A 20943-nucleotide genomic window follows, 5' to 3' on the forward strand; every position below is an offset into this window, starting at 1 on the left:
CCACAAATGGCATGCAATTCCCTGACCACTCCAAACCAGCTCTGCTTTCCCTGCCTAGTGCAGTACAATGAGAAGGACCAGCCATAGCCAGGCACAATGGTAAATCCCATTGTAGGCACCACTGCTGACCAAGTGAAAACTGGCTGTGTGTTCAGTCCTGTCCAAAAATACTTGTGGCTGGATGCAGAAAGCTCTGTTTCCTGCCACTTTTCCTTGCAGCCATGCTTCATGCACCCTCTTTGTTAGGGTGTTGAGAGGGCAAGACCTTCTTCTACCAAGTCAAATGCCTTGGGGATGCACAGGCACACATAGCCATGCCTTTGGGGGGGAGGGAGGGGGGAAGCTTGTTTGCTTAGAGTATCCCTTGCATCCCGTCTCCCCTTGTACACACACACACACGTACACACGCACTTCTGCATTGCTCCTTGGCTGACATTTCCCAAGCACCTCCCCTTCTCCCAGGGTGGTCATACCCAAGCCATGAGCCGGCAAACCTCAGAAAATAATTGGCACTGAACCAATCATTTCTTATTGCAAGGAGAACTGCACAGAGAAAACAACATGAGCTAGCACGGGGCATGTGCCCTTGCTGCCCAGGTAATCATCAAACAAGCATCAATCCCTGCCAGCGTGTCAGGGGTGGAAAAACTGAACTTTATCTCAAGATAATGAAGCGACATCCTGCTTATGTTTTCTGGGATATGGAGTTTCTTGTCTGCACACCCAGCACAGATTGCCACTTCTCTCCAAGAGTGCAGCGGGCCCCGCAGGAGCTCTGCGGAGGATCAGGGCATGGTTCACTGCCTGTTCCTGCTGCTGACGGAGATGCTTGCGTTAGCGAGGGCTGGCACAGGTCAATGTCATGTCATCCAGTGTAAGCGGACTGTTAGGGCAGGTGGTTACTAGGTAAAGAACTGATTTTGTTAATGTGACCAGGCCACGGCAAGAAGCGCACTGACCCATGTCCCTGCGTCTCTCTGTCAGAGAAGTTATGGAGGAGTAGGAATTCGGTCTTGCTGCCAGTTCAGCCTGACCTCCAATCTGGAAAGAGTCTCCTGTGATCCACACACAGACCTGGGAGATGGCAGATGACACCTCTTCTAGTGAAGAAGTGCTGAAATGGGCTTCAGGTAGGGGCGGATGCCAGAGGTGCATTCAGCCAGTGTTGTCAACACAGCGCTTTCTAGCAGAGCGTGTTGGAACCACCTGTGCTTTCACCCCTCCCAGACAATACAGGTCAACCACTTTCCTGCTGGTCCAGGTCACCATTTAGGTGGCACCATTTAAGTGTACATTGCTAGGTGTCAAAGCTCAGACTGCTTTACAGTGAAATAATGGGAGCAAATAATAGCGAGCTCTGAAGGCCCAGTGCTGCCATCTGGCCATATTCAGCAGCTCTCTCATTTCTTCTGTGGGTTCTCCATGGAGTTCTACCCCTCCCAGTATGAAATTACCACCCCACTGGTGGTCTGTCCACACAGGCAGCCAGACCTGCCACCAGCCACACTTCTCCTTACAAGCTGGGGAGATCTATGCACACACCGCAACAGCTCAAGGAAGCAACAGCCCTTGGTCCCCTTTTCACTTGGTTTGGCCAGCATGCAAGGAAAAATAGACATATGGCCAATTTTGCCTCTAGTATCTGCTCTAACAACAAGAAGTGGGCTGCTGCTATAGGCAATTCGCCTACACTAGTGTCCGATGAGAGCAGGCCACTTGTAGCACCCTGCCAAGGGCAGGTCCTGCTGCTACTCAGCATGGTCTGCTGAGAGCACCTTGCTCATGGAGAGGGAAACAAGGGAGGTGCTCTGGGGACGTCACAGAGTCCGTGGGTTTCCAGGCTCACCCTTCCTGCAAGCGGGCAGCCCCTCAAGGAGGCCAGCTGCAAGTGTTTGCACAGTGTGAGGTGGCTCGCAGGAGCAGTGTGCTCAGGGGTGGAGGGAGGGTGGCGGCCTGGCACCAGATGCCACACACACCGTGTGCTGGCAGTTCACAGCTGCAGGACTGTCTGTGGTTGGATCCAGAGAAAGGCACGCTGACAGCTGGTTTGGTTGCACGCAGATTTGATTTTAGTGGTTGCCTAATCAAGCCCTGGGAGTTTAAAGCACTCCAGAGAAGGGAATGAATGGTAATGTGTTAACAGAGGGTATGATGCTTCCAAGGAAAGGTATGCTGGCTGAGCAGGGAACGGATGGCCTTGTTTTTCCCTTAGCCATATCTCACTGAAGTCTGCAGGCACAAACGTAGGTGTCTGTGTGCTGCTCACTCGCTGCTCTCTGCCTGCAGTTGTATACCCTCAGGTAACGAAGCCTCCATCTGCTCATGCTGAGATGTGTTAATTGATTTTGTAGAAAGCAAAAAAGTGGATTTAGCTGTTCACCAGTGACGCACAAGGTGTGATTACTAAGACAGGAAGAGGGCAAGGGATATTTATGACAAACAAAAGAGGAAGCTTAACTTTAGTAGTGTAGCTATTGAGTGTTAAAAGACTTTGCTGCCTGTACGTTCCTGGCCAGTAGTCCTGTTAAAAATCACTGCTCACTCTTAACACTTGTATTGCAAAAAGCCCAGACAAACATATGTCTAGTAAAAGAGATGAGAAAAACAACCTCTAAATGGTTTATATCAGTTTATATCAGATGTGGGTTTTGACCAAGCAAATAGGAAAGAAGCACTGGGGGAACCCAGACTGAGGGTGCTTACTTCAGCTTCTCCAGGATCTGGCTGTTCAAAGCTTTGTTTCTGGGCTGGATCCTGACAGTCCCTAAGGCTCAGCAGTATTAGTGATAGCCTGGAGCAAGAGTCTGGGTCCTGGGATGAGAGGGGGTTGCTGGATTGTCTAGGGTATCTCTGTTTGGCTTCTCTTTTATTCCATAATTGTACTGAAAAAAAAAAAACAACCAAAACAAAACAAACACACAATTTTTTTTGAATAGTTACGTACAAAATTCTGGTCTGCCTAGTCTTGTGCCAAGTTTCATTTCAGATTTGCTTCCATTCACTCAGGGTAAATGACTGATGTGATTAGAAAGTCATTAGAGACCTCTTGACTCTCTTTGGCTGTGTATTAGTAGTTCAAAGATGGAAGGGTGAGTCAGTGCTGAGAGGGGATCTGCTACTGCCTTTCCTCCCTGTGGTGTCACTGCAGACATATTAGCTTTGCTTGTCCTAAAAAAAACATGAAATGGGGCCGCCATGGACTTAGGGCTCATTTCTGGCCTGGCTGCAACCTGTAGCAAGATTCCTCTTGAATTCAGGAGAGAAGAATGAGATCCTTCATGGGCTCATTAACACCAAACACCCCTAGGTGGAAAGGAAAGCTGATTAGGCCATGACCACTTAAATTAAGGTCACGTTCGCTATTTTATTTCATACTTTTCTCAGGAATCAACCACTTATTTGGGTTGCTATAGTTACTTGATGCTGTTATGCAAACCAAATTCAGCCTATAGCTGGAATGCTGGATGTGGGCAATTTGAAAACTAAATACCACAAACACAGCATTAATCACTCCAGCACTCCTCTGACTGCCTTAAAATAATGAAAACAATACTGTTTGTACTGAGGGTTGTCTCTCGCTTGCTTTTAGTTCACAGAATAAAATATTTTAAGATGAGGATCATGACTTTTCTCACTGGAGCGAGGCTAGTTTATATTGGCCTCGTGTTTGGCTTACTAAATGAACTAGAAATGTAAGTATCAACAGCTCTCTGCAGAGGGTCTTTATGAGTGTGGTGAGCCAGCAGGAACATAGTTTAGCCACCATTCAGTGGCACTTTATCTACTCATTACTCCCATTTACATTATTAGAGCGCACTACACCTTGCAAAAGATTTGTTGTGTTGCCCCTGTCTCAGGCATCTCCAGAGTAACTCAAGGGTCTTGTGTTCAGTATCCAGAAACTCAGACTACTGTAAAAAACAGTTTCTAATCAATGACTGCTGAACCACAGTCACATCGTGGCTCATGTTATGAAATGTTTACGGAGATAAACATTTTTTTGCTTAAGTTCAAAAATATATTCAGTTCAAAAATATTCAAAAATATCCAGCCTAGTCTCTACGGTTCGAGGGCTGGCCCTGCAGCTCATCCCTACATATCTTCTTTGCAGCCCCTCATGTTTTCTTGCAGTGGTTCCTGGCTGGAAATTTGCTGCTTCCACCTCCGAGCTTTACAAATGCAGAAGCAGGGCAGGCGCTTTCTATCTGGTATTTTATGCCCCCAGATGGAATGCAGGTTAGGGTTTCAGATTGCTGGCTCTGTTTGCACGCTGCTCTGAGTGTCCCTAGGGAAGATCATGGTTCCCCTTCCATGTTCTTAGGTTTGGGCTCCATGTTCTCATGGTGGATGTTGTGCTACATAAATTGCTCACTGCTGGCAGGATGATCTTCCTGATGATCTTTTAGCTGAGGGAATGACATCCCACCGTGGTGGTGCTGTTTCATTTTTTTTTTTTTTTTTTTTTTTTTTTTTTTTTTTTATTAATCTAACCAAGCCACACAGTTCTGTCCAAGAACTCCCTGTTGGTGTTTGTGAAGTGGTGAGAATGGGAGGAAATGAAAGCTCATGTTAACAGGCAGAGTATCACCCAGAATTTGTTCCTTATTTGGCTCCCCAAAGTTATTTAAGGGACCAGTTTGGCTAGGGTTTAGCTGGAATTTCAGAGGTTTTGCTTTATTGGACCCAGATGGGTCTGCCTGAGGTTTCCCAGGAGTACACCTCAGACTCCACTCCTTTTGGATGGTATATTCAATGCTGTGCTACCTCTTCAGTAGCCCCTGACCTTCAGGACAGCCCCCAGCACCCCAGCTAGGCATATGCCTCTGCAGGCCTTTATAGCCACCAAGAAATGGTTCCACTTCTCTGCAGCTGCTGCAGCTTAGCTATGTGGATTTGGGCAAGATATCATCCATCTGAAGAGAAATAATTCTGCCTTCCTGAAATGCAGCACCTTCTCTGTAGCATCTGTGTTTGCTGTTCTGTGGCAAATAGGAAGCATCTTCTCCCACAGAGGAGGAGGAAGCACTGCTTTGGGTTAAGGGCATCCACGCAGGCTTGCACGCTGGGGCAGAGCTAGGCCATGAGCTTTCAGAAGCAGGTTCATCCATCCACAGCTCTGCAGATCCACACAAACACCGCAGGCCGAAGGCACCAGGGTGTGTTGGAACAACGGCTGGTGGCTACCTAGTAACTAAAGGCAAACCTTCCTCACAGGGAATGTTTACAGGCTGCCTTATAAATGACTCTGGAGATTTAAGAACTCACACGACAGCTGTATGAGCTAGAGCTGAGAGCTTTTCACATAGCAATAGTGCTGATATGGTTGTTCACGGAGATAAAAATTATATTTCTATGCAGTGCCAGGCCATAGTTTATTGAAGACTCACTTCTTTTCATTGTAAGAGAACTAAATCAGGCTGTGGGCACACAGACACCTCACTCTGTGGTAGGGTGAAGGGAGAACCTGCTGGACATTGGCAGCACCTCATGTCCTACTCAGAAATTAGTTCACAGTAACCTGCCCTGCTGTCACTGAGAAAAGCACCCTGCCTGTGCTTATACAGCCAGTTCACAGCCTCTCTTGCTGCCTTGTGTCCATTCCTGTGCTAGGGGAGCTGGACCTGTTGCTGGAGACTTTCACCACTTTGATAGCAACAGAGGCATCAATCAGTTGATATAAGAGCACTGTAAAGTTTCACTCAAATTATTTTCTTAATGAGATACCATAAGCAAACACGAGTTATAGGGAAGTACTTCTTTACTTATCTGTGTATCAAGCACAGCAAACTCTCATACTCATTCCAAGGAAGCATCCTGGTGTAAAGTTCTCATGCAAGGCCCACTGACAAGAGTAGAGAGATGTCCATTAACCTCAAAGAGCTTTTGATGAAGACCAATTCTAAAAGATTTTGGCTACCAGCCCCAAAGGATGTTTGTGAAACCCTAGGCTGTGTTAGGTTAGCAGGTCAGAAAAGGCTGACATTAAGGGTGTCTTCACAGTCATACCTGCCACTAGTTATACTATAGACCTCCCAGCCTGAACACTATACGCTGTGCAGCTGGGAAGACCTGCTGAATTTCTTAGCCTGAGACTGCAGTAACCACTCTTCAGTCTTCTCTCTGCCAGGCATATGAAGCTTATCTGGACCTCAAAGTTTGTGTACAGAAAGCTGCTCTTCTCTGCCTGTGCCTCTGACCCTGCTGCACCAAAAGACTTTCCTCTACCACCTGTAAGTAGAGATCAGTTCAGAAAACAAAGCTGATCCTATTTTGAATTTCTACACATTCTCTTTCCAGTACAGAGTCTGCTATCAATGCCTCTCTTGATTTTGTCTGCTACATTGCAGGTTGTTTTTCCTCTGAACAAATGCCAACTGGATTTTTTTCTGCTCTCTTAGTGGCCTTTATTTGTGGGTGGAAGTCTGCCAGTTCAAACATACAACCTGGAGACTGCATCCATTGCAGTAAGAAACTTTTACTGAAGTGGCAGTGGTCAGAACTGCTCTGCCTCTGAAGATGTTGTTGGTATGGGGCCTGCAGGCACAGGGAATGATCCTGTACCTGCCTGCTGTGGCTGCAGCTCCAGCCAGCAGCATGTTTTAAGCTCTAACACTGTGGAGGAGTGTGGCCACGGTAACCTACTTTGCTGTGACCTTAACCCTGGTTGCTGAAATTAGCTTTACAGAAAGTTAAGCTCAAAAGCCTCTCCATAGCTTCAGCCAATACTGGATGGGCAAGGGAGTGCAGTGAGAGCATGCCCCAGAGCACAGTCCTGAATCCCCTGAAGGCTTTCAGTTATCTTCCCGGAGAAATTCATTACCTGCAAGGTCTGATGCTTAGCATCACAGAAGTCGCCTTTCAACATTTTTCTTTTAAACCTAGTGAAAGACAAAGCCTGTGTCCCAGAACATGGCTCTATTCAGAGCAAGTGTGAGCGTATTCAAGCTGAGATGTAAAATACAACCATTTTGACTAAACTTTCAACAGCACATTATTTTTGCACATTATTTCACCTCTGATATTCAATCTCCTAAATGTTATTCACTGTTCTGATTGTCCTGGAGGTGACTAGGTCACTGCTATTGTAGGTGAACTAATGTTTTCATCACTCTTGACCTGACATTTAAAGCAGTTTGAAGACAGCCAGCTATAACAGACTAAAACTGAGGCCTCCTGCTCTTTCATCCTTCTTGCCTTACCTTTCTATTTTTGTTGCCTTAGAAGCAATTTTAAGTTGTCTTCTTTCCCTGTTGTGTTCAGGGCTACCTGTGACCTTCTGTGGATCAGAACCACTGACCTGGTCTCTGTGTTACCATGTGGGTTTGTAACTTGGCTCGTAGCATTGCAGCTTTTGTCCAGCTGGAAATGTTGGACGGAAATAACAAAGGAATGTTTTCTGTCTCATGGCTTATTGTGAAAAGAAGTCTAGAAATAATAAAGCTAAAAATGAAAACATTAAACTTAATAAAATATAATATAATAAAATATAATAACAAGTCTAGAAATAGATAAAATCTGACAGAGAACAAGAGACTGTTATCTGGCAGCAATTAAAAATGTGTATGTGAAGTGACCCACACTTTGGCTATTGCAATCTTCTCTAAAACATTTTGTCTTGTTATCCTGGACTTCTCAGTTCATATTCATCTCACATAACTGTGGAGATATAAGAGCTAAATACCTTGCAGGCCACTGTAAATATTTATTTTATGTGAAATGAATTGCCATTTGGAGTACTGTTTTTCCCCACTGACTGCAGTGTGATATTTCAACTTTGAAGTGATTAATCCCACTCACCAGACACCAAAAAATCATGATGATTCCCTGTTGTGTTCCCATTGAGGATCAGCCTTGCTAACAAGCCTGCATGAAGCAAAGCTCAATGTGAATGAATGACTGTAAGAGAGAGTGTTGTGATCATTAAAATGTGGAAGTTTTATGGACAGTTTCAGTGATTTCCAGAAGGACAAGATTGGTGAGCTGCAAACATCAACAATATGGAGCACTTATGCTCATCATGCCCAAAACATAAATTCTGAAGATCCTCAGAGGGCTGACATCTCTTCCTGGAGAAACTGTCTCGATGCACTTACATTTTTCGTCACTGAAGTTCCCTAGGAGCTGAATGACCTGCAGTGGCAGTTAGCTCTCTGCATCCTGTTCACATGCCTGTGCAGTCCTTTGCCCATCTGCCTGGAGGGAGAAGAGAACTGCATCCAGATCTCCACCTCCCATATGTGCCTGTGACTGAGATGGATGCAAAGGTAGTTGGTAACTCCTTTTGTGACTGGGTATTCCAAACATCTAATGATTTCTCCTTTCTTTCTGCTGATCTGATGTTCCTGCCCACTTTAAGATCTCTTTTATTCTTCAGTAATCTGAAAAAGGCATATGGGTGATAATGTATATGTCATACAGACACAATAATGTCTGTCAGTCTCTCATCATCTGCTGGATAGGCAACTCTATATAGGAATAATAAATGGGATCTCAGGACAGGGACATGGTGTGCCATCGGCTTTGGAGGATGTAAAGTCTTACTACTTGCATTGAGGAAGCAGCTCAACAGTGTCAAAACATTCAGCTTTTAAAATAAAAGGCTAAAAGGCTTAACACAAATAGAAGGCTAAAACCACCTGTGTCTAAGCAGAATGAGGTGTCTCTACAACCTCAGGAAAGGCACCTGGCTCCCAAACAGTGACAGCATTTAAGACTTGCTTTGGCCCACATTGTTCTCCATCATCTAACCTAACCTGCTGCCTTCTCACGCCATGGCTGGTGTGGATCACATTCTTGGGAACGCAGGTAGGTCCATCTGCTAAAAATATAGACCTCTGCCTTTTAACTAGGTCCATCCTTCCTGTTCTCCCAAAGCTTCCTTCAGAGGTAGTCAGTACTACCTGTGGAATTCAGGGAGGTTCACCCTATGGCAGACGTCTACAACAGGCAGACAACCTGCACCTACCAACTGCGTGTTTTTCCTTCACTGACTCTATTAAGGGAGCCTCTGGAAACCATTTCTGCAGGAGGCTCTGTGCTGTGGGTCCTGCACATGCCCAGCACTATGGCAGAATGCTGTGGTGGGTGTTGTGAATTCAGCCAGGCCAAGTGAGATGTGGCGATGTCCAGGCTCCTTTGTATGTCCTCTGCCCAGTAGCTTTTTGCAGTGGTGGTGCCCAGTTAGAAGTACTGTAAATCATCAGATTTAAGATATGTGGGCTATCTGCTGACCAGGCTTAAGTGATGTGTGTTCTCAGGTCCTGTGGTGAGACATGATAGCTATGTATGAAATACATACTGTGATTACAACTTCAGTATACTGCTGCAAACTTAGGTTCATACAGAGTAAGATATCAGTGTTTTAAGTGAGTCTTCGAAGAACATGCTCATGATTACACGAAAGCCTAGGTGCCAGTTTAAAAATGAACTGATTATTAGTAGATTTAATATATATACACATTGCATGCAGTGAAAAAGGTAATGATGAGAGCCAAAATGAACACAATCTGCTCGGATTATATAAGAATGGTTTTGAAAGATTATGTACTACTTGATTAGTGGGCTAGGAAGAACTTGAGATAGTCACAGCAACTTTAAATATAGACCAGAGCCTTAAGTTTGAGTATGTGAGGCATGAAGAGGGAGCTTTGGCACAGGGCATGTGAAAGCTGAGAACCAGATCTGTCAGAAAAAGAAGGAAAAATAAAAGTGACAACAAGAAAAATATTTAACACAGTATCTAAACCTCTGGGGTAGCATTTAAAATAAAGCCATTTAGTTCATTCTCCTTTTTTTTTTTTTCCTTTTTTTTTTTTCATTCTGCTTTCCTATTCAGTATTACATAACTTTGCTAAATAAAACATCCTTTTTAAAGACATGGTCTTTAAAGCTTTTGGGCTCTTTGTTTGTAAATAGCAAGGTTATGGATTTGGGTATGGCTCAGAAGATTCAGCCTCTGGCAACAGCAGACTCTAATCCACAGCATATTGGGGTCAGATGTTCCAGGCTGGGTTTACAGTCAACATCCAGGCAGGCCCCACAGCTCATCTGTGTTTATTGGTAACCTCTATACACTGTTATGCTTTTTTCTCACAAGTCTTTGTGAAATATATATGTATGCATATATATCTGTATGTAGATAGGAGCATTCTGTCCGATGGCATCAAAAGTATGTGTAACTTAGTAGTCTGGCTCTTCTAAAGCTACTAGGGACTAGCTTTGTCCATCAGAAAGTATTTCCTAGCTAGTAGGTTCTCAGTTCTAGCAAATGAGCTGCCTTCAAGTTGCTGATAGGTTGAAGAAAGTTAATTTCTCAGCTATATGGAATATTTGAGCTTGCCATTTCATTTTTGCAATGTTAGCAGTATTGAGGATGTTGTGTAGAGAACCTTGACTATGAACAAGTTCCCTGGGCTAGGACCATTCACCCAATGATCTATCACAGCAGCAGGAACAGACCCATATACTGAAGGGACACCCTGACATTATGAGCAGTGAGGGAGCTATAAACCCAACCCTGAAGAGCCAGTCTGGAAGTCCTAATAATCTGAATCCTAGAAATCTGAGGATATTCAGGCAAAGACCATTTTACATTTGCTTTGCTACATTTCATATATAGCTATTGTGGATGAAGTCTGAGATGAAGGGAGTGCTGGGAGAACATGTGGAGACCCGAAGATGTTCCTGCTTACTTTGGGCTGAGGGGAGCATTTTGAACATGGATTTCTCAATTCCGCCCCCCCACCCCCCCCACCCCCACCCCACCCCCCCAGGACACCAGCAAAATCAGGAAATCAAATTTGCTCAAGCCTTCCCTAAGAAATCAGGCTGTGGTGGCTCAGCCCAGCCCAGCACACATCACTATAGGGCCTTGCAAACCTACACAGACATCTAAGTCCTGAACGAAGCATGGGTTAAGCTCCTTCCTCTGCATATTTTAGCAGAGGACTCCCACTCAGCGTGTTGGCTTTTGCAGCCCTGCTGCTTGGATGTCTAGGAGGGCAGTAGAAAGGCAGCCAAGCCAACAAGAGGCAAGGTTTCCATGGTACTTGTCCACCTCCTGCGTCCAGTGATCATGTGGGGATGCTATTTAGGGAGCTCACCCAGCAAATACCAAGCCACCCTCCCCTCCACCCACCCCTGGCCACCCACAACTATTTGTTTTGGTTTATTTTTCCTGGGATTGGTTTCCAGCCAGCCAGGCTCCCTCACTGGGGCATCACAGTGACGTGCAAGGTGCAAGGGAATGGGTGAACCCAGGGAAGGGGACCCTCCCAGCCAGCCTTGATACTCCCGAGTGTAAATACAAAAAAGGCTTCAGAATCAGGAAATAATCTCCATACTGTACACCAGGGGGGCTTGGCAGTGAGGATGAGGGCCAACTCTGAGGCTAGCTTTACACACTTCGACTTGACCGGGATCCTCCTGCCCAGCCAGCAGCAGAAGCTGACCCCTCTCTGGAAGTACTGGTGTTATTTATCTGAGGCAAAGGCTCTGAGCACCCGGCCCAGGGGGACCTTTGGCAGCACAAGGCTGCACTCTGCTCCTGACTCAGTCTAGCCCACCCTGCTGAGGCATCATGTCATCTGTATAGGTTTAAAGGGAACAAGTTGCCATTTCCTTTTTTTCATGTCTACTACAAGCTCTAGCAGTGCCGTGGGCAAAGATAAGGTTATGTGGGGATTCCAGCTACCTGGGCTGAAAAGCGGCATGCCTTCTGGGAAGAAATTCTGCAGGGTGGCAGAAATACTCCTCTGTCTGCTCCAAAATATGGAGTATTAATACCAGCGCTGGAAATGGATGCGGGAGGAGCATGCAGGTGAGTAGGGGTTCTAAGGCGAAGGACAGTGTTTTTCAAACTTCCTTGTACCAAACTTTTATATCCAGCAAATGCTCATGGATTTCCTTACACTGTATTTAAATACAAAGCATGTTTTGCTCTTCTTCACCTTCTTTTAAAAGTGTATGAACATGAGAAGCTGTTGGACGATAAGGATAGTATGCAGTTGTAAGCAGGAGAGCAGCAGCCATACTGTACGTAAGAAGTTAACTGTGTAGGCAGTTGGAAATGATCTTCAGGGAAGCTGAAATCAACGTGCAGGCTTCTGCAAGTGGATCCTTCTTTCTTTCTCTTTTCCCCATATTGGTTGTGAAGACACCAACGGGCCCCAAGAATCACCCTGTAAAATCCCATTGCCTCCGAAGGGTTGCCCATAGCCCTGCTCTCTGCAGGAGAACTAACGTGAGTAAATCAGCCTGTGGACCCCAGAGCAGAAAAAGCCTTAACCAAGTCCTGAAGCCCAGCTTAGTCCTTTTAAAATATTTTGGGGGTGATGTCAGCACCTTGGTTGCCAATGCACTTGTTGCTCTCCTCCCTCAGACTACTTCAGTTCCCACACAGGGACAGGGCATCCAGACCGAGTGGGAGATAGGCAGAAGCTGAGAAGGAAATTATATCTGCAGTGACCCAAAGCCTCAGAGGCAGAACTGCTGGGCTCCATTTACCTTCTTAAGGTAAAAAAATAAAATACAAACTTGGCTTACTTATTAGGTCAGATTTTTCTCTTGTCCAAGGACGTGGGAGGCTGGCAAAACAGCTTGGGAATGGAGGAATTTTGTTGACTGCTTGCACTAGGCTTTTAATATTTAATCTGCAAACTAAAGCAGTTTCTATTTAAACTCTCTGTCTTCACTCTGGTATGGTCCCAAGGCTTCTCTTGTTTGCTCTGTAGATGTTACAGCCCAGTCTAGCTTCTCTTCTAAGATTTTGGTTGTGTGGCTGAAATTCTTGGTTTGTCTAGAGATTATGTCTCATTTGTTTAAAGGTTTTTATTTTATTTATCTGGCATACAGATGGGATTAGTGTATGTCATTCCTGATAAAGTATCCTCATTTATCTGCATGAACTTCAAGAACATAAAAAAATCAAAACTTGCTGTGATGAAGTAATTGAAAAGAATAACCAACAGAAGATTTTTGAACATGTCTTTGACTGGGATTTCTGGAAGTAAGATTTCTGGAAGTAAGATACAGGATTTCTGGAAGTAAAGTATCTGTAACAGCTTGAAAGTGCAGGAAATTCAGAAGATGCTTGCAAAAATCCTATTTCATCCATATGATTTACTTATAAAATTTAGGAAGTTCTTCAGAAATGAAAACATCTAACCTTAGGCTCTTCTTGTACTTTTAGTGATACTGTAAATAATTCATTGCTTTTTCTTCTAACTCTTACAAGAGAGGCTAAAATTCATTATTATTATTATTATTATTATTTTTCCCCAAGCTGTAGTATTTCTGTGCAAAATTTTATTTACAGCAAAGATTACTTAAGAAATGTTGGAAAAGTGTCTGGGGTAAAAATCCTAGAGATTTATTAGCCTTTCTTTATATGAGAACAGTTTGCAAGTAGTTTCTTTAAAAAATGAAAGTATGCAAACAAATATAGGAATTTAGAGAATGTTAAACAGTACTATATTTATAGTGTATATCAGTTCAAATAATAAATACGGTTTTGGCATTATTTATTTTAAAATGCTTGCATGAAGCAGAGTGACTTTCTAGGGACTGCTCACCCCTCGGAGATGTGTTTTGGGGTGGCACTGAGAGACTTTCTTGTCGAATGCTGGAAATCAAAGAAGGTGATAAGCTTCTCAAGATAGTTTGTACTTTGTAGTCTTCACAGTGCTTACTAACTTGTAGGCTCAGAAACAACATTGAGTCATACCAATACATACAGCTCTGCTGAGCTTGCTGCCTTCAAACATCTGTTCATCATATATTTTTCTTTTTCCTTAAAAGAGCCTGTGACCTGAAGGCTGAGCTCAAGGACACTCCCAGATAAGTCACCGAAGGCTTCCCTTTGCTCTGCCTGCTGACCTCTGCCCGCCCCCAAACATCCCTGAAAATGGAGCGATCCACACAGGAACTTTTCCTCAACTTCATGATTGTCCTCATTACTGTGCTGCTCATGTGGCTCCTGGTGAAGTCTTATCAGGAGTAAAAGACAGTCAGAAACTCTCAGGGCTGGTCTAAGCCTGTGTCTGCAGACACCAGTGACACCCACCGCACACTTCTGTGATCAGCTTTTGATCAATTCGGGATGCCGTGAATATTTTTTTACTCTCTCATCTCTGTTGCCTGTGCTAATGTTTGTAATGGGTCTATGATGTTGTAATTATTCTATTCTGCAGTGATCTAACTGTAAAATGCAAGATCCTTAGGAAATGTCCTATGTGGCTCTCCCCCCGTGGCCATGTGAATGCTGTGCCCCTCTGCCCACGGTGCTGGCTTCTTTGGCGTCAGGGTAGGGTATAAACCTGCAGCATGCAATGGATCCGTCTGTGTTAGCCAGTATAAAATGCACAGGCTTGCTTAGCAGGCAGGAATGTGAAACTTCTGTTTTCGCTTGCTCTTGTTTCACTTAAATAAAGAACATATAAACCCATTTTTTTTTTGTAGCTTTCCTGGTCTGACTGCTGTTCACTGGAAAACCTGATAGCTGCAGCATGGTGCGTCATGACGTCTGGTGGTTTACTTGTTCCAGATTTTTATTTGCACTTTATCAAAAATTTCTGTAGGGTAACAGTACCAGTCCTGCAGGTTAAGTAATGTTAAACCACATGAATGAGCTGATTCCAGCTGTTCCAGCAACTTTTATGTCCAGAGTGACTTACACCGCCTATGCTGTGGACATGGACTTCAAAGAGACTCTCTGTCTCATAGGGACATTGTCAGATAATTGCATTTTCTGAAGCTGGATTTCGGATGGGGATTCCCAGGGTCCTATTTTTGGCCAAGCTATGCTTGGAGCTGTGCCTGTGGAGAGGAGCTGACGCCGCGGTGCTGCTGCAAAGGGGTGGTGGTCCCTGGGGGCCGCCGCGCCATGCCAGGCATGGGGGCACAGCCTGCATGGTGCCTGCCTGCCCTGCTGTTGTCGCCTGCTAAAAAATCTGCAGCCAGCTTGAAGAGCCCAATGTCCTGCATTCCCCATGAAATCAGTGGTTAAAATCAGTGGCTGAAATCAGTTGTAAACAGCTAAAGTCATTGGTTGAAATCAGTGGTTAAGCTCCCCATATGCATTCCCCCTTGTTGCTTTAATGGCTTCAGAGGCTGAGCTTCTTCTACAAGAAGATGTTTCTTCACTTTCTGACCAGCTGGTCCAAAGAGGTGATCCTCCACTGTATTTAGTATTGGTGTGGCCTCACCTTGAACATTGTGTGTAGTTCTGGGCCCCACAACAAAAAAATTCTATTCTATTCTATTCTATTCTATTCTATTCTATTCTATTCTATTCTATTCTATTCTATTCTATTCTATTCTATTCTATTCTATTCTATTCTGTTCTGTTCTGTTCTGTTCTGTTCTGTTCTAATGCTATGCTATGCTATGCCCTATGCCATGCTATGCTATGCTATACTATGCTATGCCATGCTACTCTACTCTAGTCTACTCTAGTCTACTCTAGTCTACTCTAGTCTACTCTACCCTACTCTTTCTACTCATTGCTGGTGCAATGAGAAAAATCAACCCTTGTTTCCTCTTGGCTGTGGCTATGGCTGAGCAAACCTCCTCCCAGCATTTCTGGGGATGACAAATTTTCCATGAGAAAACTGAGACATTGAAATTAATTCGCAGCCTGTCTCTACGACCCACCTTGCACCAGATGCTGCAGTAATTTCACTAATTTACGCGGTCTGTTTGTGTGCATAGGCTTGGCTGTGGCACGCAGCAGTGGCTGGCGATGGACATGGAAAAATCTATTTTTAAATATGGTAAATACTTGATAATTCAATATCAAAGACTCTCATCTTTCACAGGCTGTGACTCCTTACTCCATCTGAATGCTGCATCTTCAGCCAGCATTATCAGACCTTCCTCATGGATTAAAAATAGATCTTCAGGTTCTCCCACACGTCACAGCTTTCATTGGGGGCCTCACCACTGTGCACCTGCCCCACCTGGAGGGCTGAGGCTTTTTAGCCAGTCCCAGAGTACATGGCCAAGGAGAGTGATGTTGTGAGCACATTTGGGCTCATCACAGGCTAGCAATGAAGAAATGGAAGTGTTTGGTTCCCTGGCTGAGATAACAGGGGCTGGGACAGTCACAGCTCATGGTGAACCTGGCCATTTTCAGGTAGGAAGAAAGTCCTTGAGAGTTTGGGGAAGTCACAACTTTTAGTCATCAGTCTCTACCTTCAACAAGAGTAAGGTTAAACAGTCCAAACCACATGTTGGAAGTGAGAATACTAGTCCAACTATTTCTCTTTTCAGGCATTTCTAGTTTTTAAGCAGATTTTCAATAAGAGAAGGTTATTTCCCTACATTAAGTTCTGCCTTTGGCCTAAAACTGAAGAAAATGTAAATTCAATCATCAGTAACAGAGCTGGATGCCCTGATGTGATGGCACTGCGCTGGTCTCTAGGCATATAAGACCAAGGCAAATGCCCCTGTTTGAGGGACCCTAATGTGGGTGCTTGGTGTGTCACTGGAGTGTCAAACTCCCTCCATTATCTTCCTGCTTGCCAAAGATGCCTGAGAGGAGAGAGGTGGCTCTGTGCCCCCCTGGTTTCTGTTACCAGCCCTTTGCAGCATAAGTGAGATTGAGAACACTGGAGCATTTCTGGACTAATGCTGATTTACCTTTAGTTTGCTGGTATAATTATTTCAGGCAAAACACATACTTAAATTATACTTAGGAGTTGCTCTCTGAGCAGCCTGTTCCAGTGCTCATCCACCCCAGCTGTAAAAAGGTGTTTTCTTAAGCTTGGATGTAATATCTCCAGACTTCCAGTTTGTGCCCATTGCCTCTTTTCCTGGCACTGGGCACCACCAAAGAGAGCCTGACTCTGTCTCCTTTACACACCCCTTCAGGTATTTATAGATGCTGATAGGATCCCCCGACCCATCTCGTTTACAGGCTGGACAGTCCCAGCTCTCCCAGCCTCTTCTTGCATGACAGATGCTCCGAGCCTGAATCACCTTCTCGGCCCTTTGCTGGACTCTTTCCAGTACATCCAGGTCTCTCTTGTACTGGGGAGCCCAGCACTGGGCACGGCACTCCAGATGAGCCTCACCAGATCTGAGCAGAGGGAAGGATCACCTGGCTCATGGTCAGCCCAGTGCCCACCAGAACAGTAAGGACCTTCTCTGCAGGACTGGGTGGCCCCAGCTTATCCTCATGCATGAAGTTGTTCCCTTTCAGGACTTGGCATTTCCCTGGTTTGAACTTCATGAGGTTCCTGCCCGGCAGTTTCTCCAACCAGCCCGGACCCCTCTGAATGACAGCACACCCGTCTGGCATGCCAGCCACTCCTTTCGTTCTGTATCATTACTTTACATCTTTATGTACATAAATTCTTTACATATATACAGTTGCATACTATAAATCATTTTAATGAACCCATAACTATTTTAAGCTACAGACTTTCTTCCCTTCTTTACAGTCAATCACAATTTATGAATGATGTACCATGAAAAGTACTTATTATGCAGGCATAATACGCATGCATGTTTGCATAATATGCATGCTTTTGGAGTTTGTATCTATATTATATATATAAATACATATAAATGTTTGACGTGCTCTAAGATTTATGTAGTGTGTATAGGACATGAACACAGCACAGTAGCTCCTCCTGGAGAGGACTGTGAAGGCGACACTATACTCCCCTGCTTCCTCTCCCACCCCACCTACTTTGGAAGAGGGCACTCTCTGTGGCACCTCAGAAACTTCCAAATTCAGGCAAAACTGTGCCTGCTCATGAACTTGAACTGACCTGAACACGGCACTTTTTTTTCTCATATCTAAGTACAGATGAATTAGCCTTGCCCAGAACCAGAAGTTCAGTAGTGGCGTTTCCATTCAATTTACTGGGCTTTGGACCAGACCTTAGCTATCTAATTTTAGATGTTCAGACTTCAGAAGTCTGGCTATGAGCCTGGTAAGTCAGAACTGCTAAGCATTCAGCAATTCACTCCACAGCAACTAGAGGCATGGGATGTTCAATGTGCTCTTGGGAAAAATTGGACCATAATTTTGAGTGCCTGGATAACAACACAGGAACCAAATGTTAGGCACCAGGATGTTGAACTTTGGCCAGATATCTAAAAATTGTTAAATAGAGTTTACCAAAATGTTTCTGTCAAAAGTGATTTTAGCCAAAACTTGTTCCTCTGCATTGTTTAAAAGAGTGTTTTTCTCAAGGAAAATTAAATTCCAGCAAAAAAATATTAAACATCCAACAAATGTTCCCCAGCTTCTTCTCAGCCAGATTGCCTGTTCTCCATCCTTAGTGAAACTAGTTAGACATTTAGCCCACATACATTCAAATTTTGTGATTCCGAAACAGTAATGACTCTGGAGTACATCACAATCTATCCTCTGCTGCCCTACAAGTTGTAATTATGAATTTCAATGTCCTCATTGTAAGACTTACCCCATCTTGGTTGTAAGGACTGCTAGTTTCAACCAGTGCCATGCTTGAAAACCAACTGTGTCCATATCACATTTGGGTTATGTTATGGCTGCTGTAGGCTGTGCAGCTCGTGCCCCCTTTCTCCTCTGTTGCCCAGGCTCTGGGTCAGGCAATGTCTGTCCTGGGTGAGACGACCAGCAACTCTCATGATGCATCACCTCCGAGTCACAGGGCAGGAAACTGAAGAGAAAGGAATGAAATGATTGACACTGAGGAACAACACTTGCTGCATTTCTAAGTGGCTTGACTACAATCCATTGTTTTCTTGCTGACATTTTTTAGTTTGCAAAAACTCACTCAAAAGTGACTTTCCCATGGAAAAAAATGCACACTCTGTAAAATCTGCATGTGTGTGTGTTCAGCAGATGACATATAAAGAAGGTAAAGAGAAAAAAGGCAAAAACAAGATTCCCATCCACATCAAGACAGCATTCCTTTGCATGCATATAATTTTTCTCTGGACCAAACCAAGAAAATGTTAAGCATATATAACTCCCTTGCTACATTGCAAGTCCAGCACTGTTCTATTTATACAACTGCATTTGGCAGTGTCCCAAAGGCAATAGGGGCTCTTGCAATTCAAGAAGCACTTTGCACAGTAATTATCTATATTTTACTGGTGCAAGAAGCTAGGAAGGATCAAGAAGACTGACAGCTGCTGACACTTTGGGATTCCTTTGCAGGGGCTCCTAAATCATTCTTCACCTCCACAGCTGAGCTGGCTCGTCCCTTGTGCGTAGGGCTTGCCCACAGATCAGCCTCTCACAGGTCAGGGCTGGAAATGCCTTTGGCATCCTTCCCTGCCGTATACAGCTGGCGCTCAAGCCAATCAACTCTGACCTCTTAGCTTAACAGTTCAGCTGTCAGCTTCTAAAGAGAGAGGACAGCATTTTCAAGCAGGCTCCATTATGCTTATCAGCTAATGCTAATCTCTGCTTGCGCTCGCTCGCTGGGCTGTTTGGTAGGAAGCATCAGTTCAGGCAGAATGAATGGTGATGGTCAGTTTGTGCCCCTGTGCTTTCTGTATTGCACCAGCACTTGCCAGCTCTCCACTGCAACGGGTGGATGAGGGCGATGAGTAATAATAATTCAGCTTTGGCAGCCGTTGTTAGCTAAATGAACACATATGCTTCCTTTTACTACAGCCTGCACTGAAGGGTCCTGAAGGATGTTTACTCAGTGCAGAGATGAGACTTTGTGGAATCATAGAATCTATTTGGTTGCAAAAGACCCTTAAGATCACCAAGATCAACCATCACCCAACATTACCAAGTCCACCACTAAGCCGTGTCCCTAACCACCATATCCACACATCTCTTGAATACCTCCCAGGATAGGACTACATCGTCCCCAGTTCTAACATCTGAACACTCTTTCCATAAAGAAATTTTCTCCTAAGATCCAATCTAAACCTCCCCTGGTGCTACTTGAGGCCATTCATCCCTTTTGTATACATCCCCTTTTGTGTCCCCAGAAGAGAAACCAGAGCTGCATTTCTCTTTCAAATGGCTGTTTTCCTTGTCTTCCACTTCTCCCTGCTTGGGAGCCAGGCAGTGCCTTTTATCTTTTGTCCTCATGGCAGTGGTACATGCTCAACAACACTACCACACCCCTCCACTACTCTGCCCATGGCTTACGAAGTCCTAGAATGTGTTTGGCTGAGATGACATGAAGGTCAAGTTGGTCAATCAGGATGTTCACACAGACCCAGATATCTAACAGTGCTCTCACTTTCTTAGAGGTGACTTAATCCCTCTCATAGATGTGCACTGGGAAAAGGGCTCCTGGAGAGGATCCTGCCTGGTTCTTATTGAAATCTGCACTTTCCTACACGCACTTGGCACAGCTCTGCTCTTGCACATTGCTGTGACAGACCGGCCTAGATGCACACAGCAAAACATCTAGTGGGAATGACCTAATTCTTTAATTAGGACTATGGAACATGCTGAGCAATAAATAATCTGGAATGGATTTTGCATGTACATCTTTTCCCTGCAGTATTTGACCATTCTGCTCTTCAGCTTTTTGTCCACAGAAATCTGTTGGCATATCTGAAAGCAGAGGACATCATTTTTTAAATACCTGCAGCACAGCTTCACAGGTGACTGCTGGTTTCACTAGGGTCATAGGATTTTGGTGGAGCCGGACCTGGTTACATCAGACAGGGACCAACCCATTTATGTTTTTCCAGTTCTCATCGGCTGTCTTGCCCAAAGAAGCAGTGGATGCCCCATTCCTGAAGCATTGAAGGCCAGGCTGGGTGGGTCCTGGTCTAGTGGGAGGTGTCCCTGCCCATGGCAGGGGGTTGGAAATGGATGATATCTGAGATCCCTTCCAACCCAAACCATTCTGTGATTCTCTGCAAAAGTTTGTTTCAGCATCACCTAGAAGGGATATATCAGATGTAGTTTTAGTTCTTCCACTCAAATGCACGTTTGAACACAAGAATTTCACGATATGAAATCTTATA

The 20943-nt window shown here is 44.6% G+C and overlaps 1 protein-coding gene and 1 long non-coding RNA gene across 3 annotated transcripts; one reads left to right on the top strand and one right to left on the bottom strand.

Annotated features, from left to right (window-relative positions):
• Positions 1-2918: 2918 nt before the first annotated feature.
• Positions 2919-18984, bottom strand: LOC118167659. The gene is made up of 3 exons (XR_004751219.1): positions 18771-18984; positions 18435-18653; positions 2919-3168 (listed from the first exon to the last, which is right to left on the bottom strand). It is a non-coding gene; the product is annotated as an uncharacterized LOC118167659 (long non-coding RNA).
• On the top strand, positions 12380-14444 carry SLN (sarcolipin). 2 transcript variants are annotated; one of them, XM_035327294.1, is made up of 2 exons: positions 12380-12513; positions 13798-14444. In XM_035327294.1, the coding sequence occupies exon 2, from the start codon at positions 13904-13906 to the stop codon at positions 13997-13999; it is 96 nt and encodes a 31-aa protein (XP_035183185.1). In that variant the 5' UTR covers positions 12380-12513; positions 13798-13903; the 3' UTR covers positions 14000-14444. The 2 variants fall into 2 exon arrangements, with proteins under 2 accessions (XP_035183185.1, XP_035183195.1); XM_035327304.1 differs by lacking the exon at positions 12380-12513 and adding an exon at positions 12528-12550.
• Positions 18985-20943: the final 1959 nt, after the last annotated feature.

Source organism: Oxyura jamaicensis, chromosome 1 (genome assembly GCF_011077185.1).
Source record: "Oxyura jamaicensis isolate SHBP4307 breed ruddy duck chromosome 1, BPBGC_Ojam_1.0, whole genome shotgun sequence".
Taxonomy (NCBI): domain Eukaryota; kingdom Metazoa; phylum Chordata; class Aves; order Anseriformes; family Anatidae; genus Oxyura; species Oxyura jamaicensis.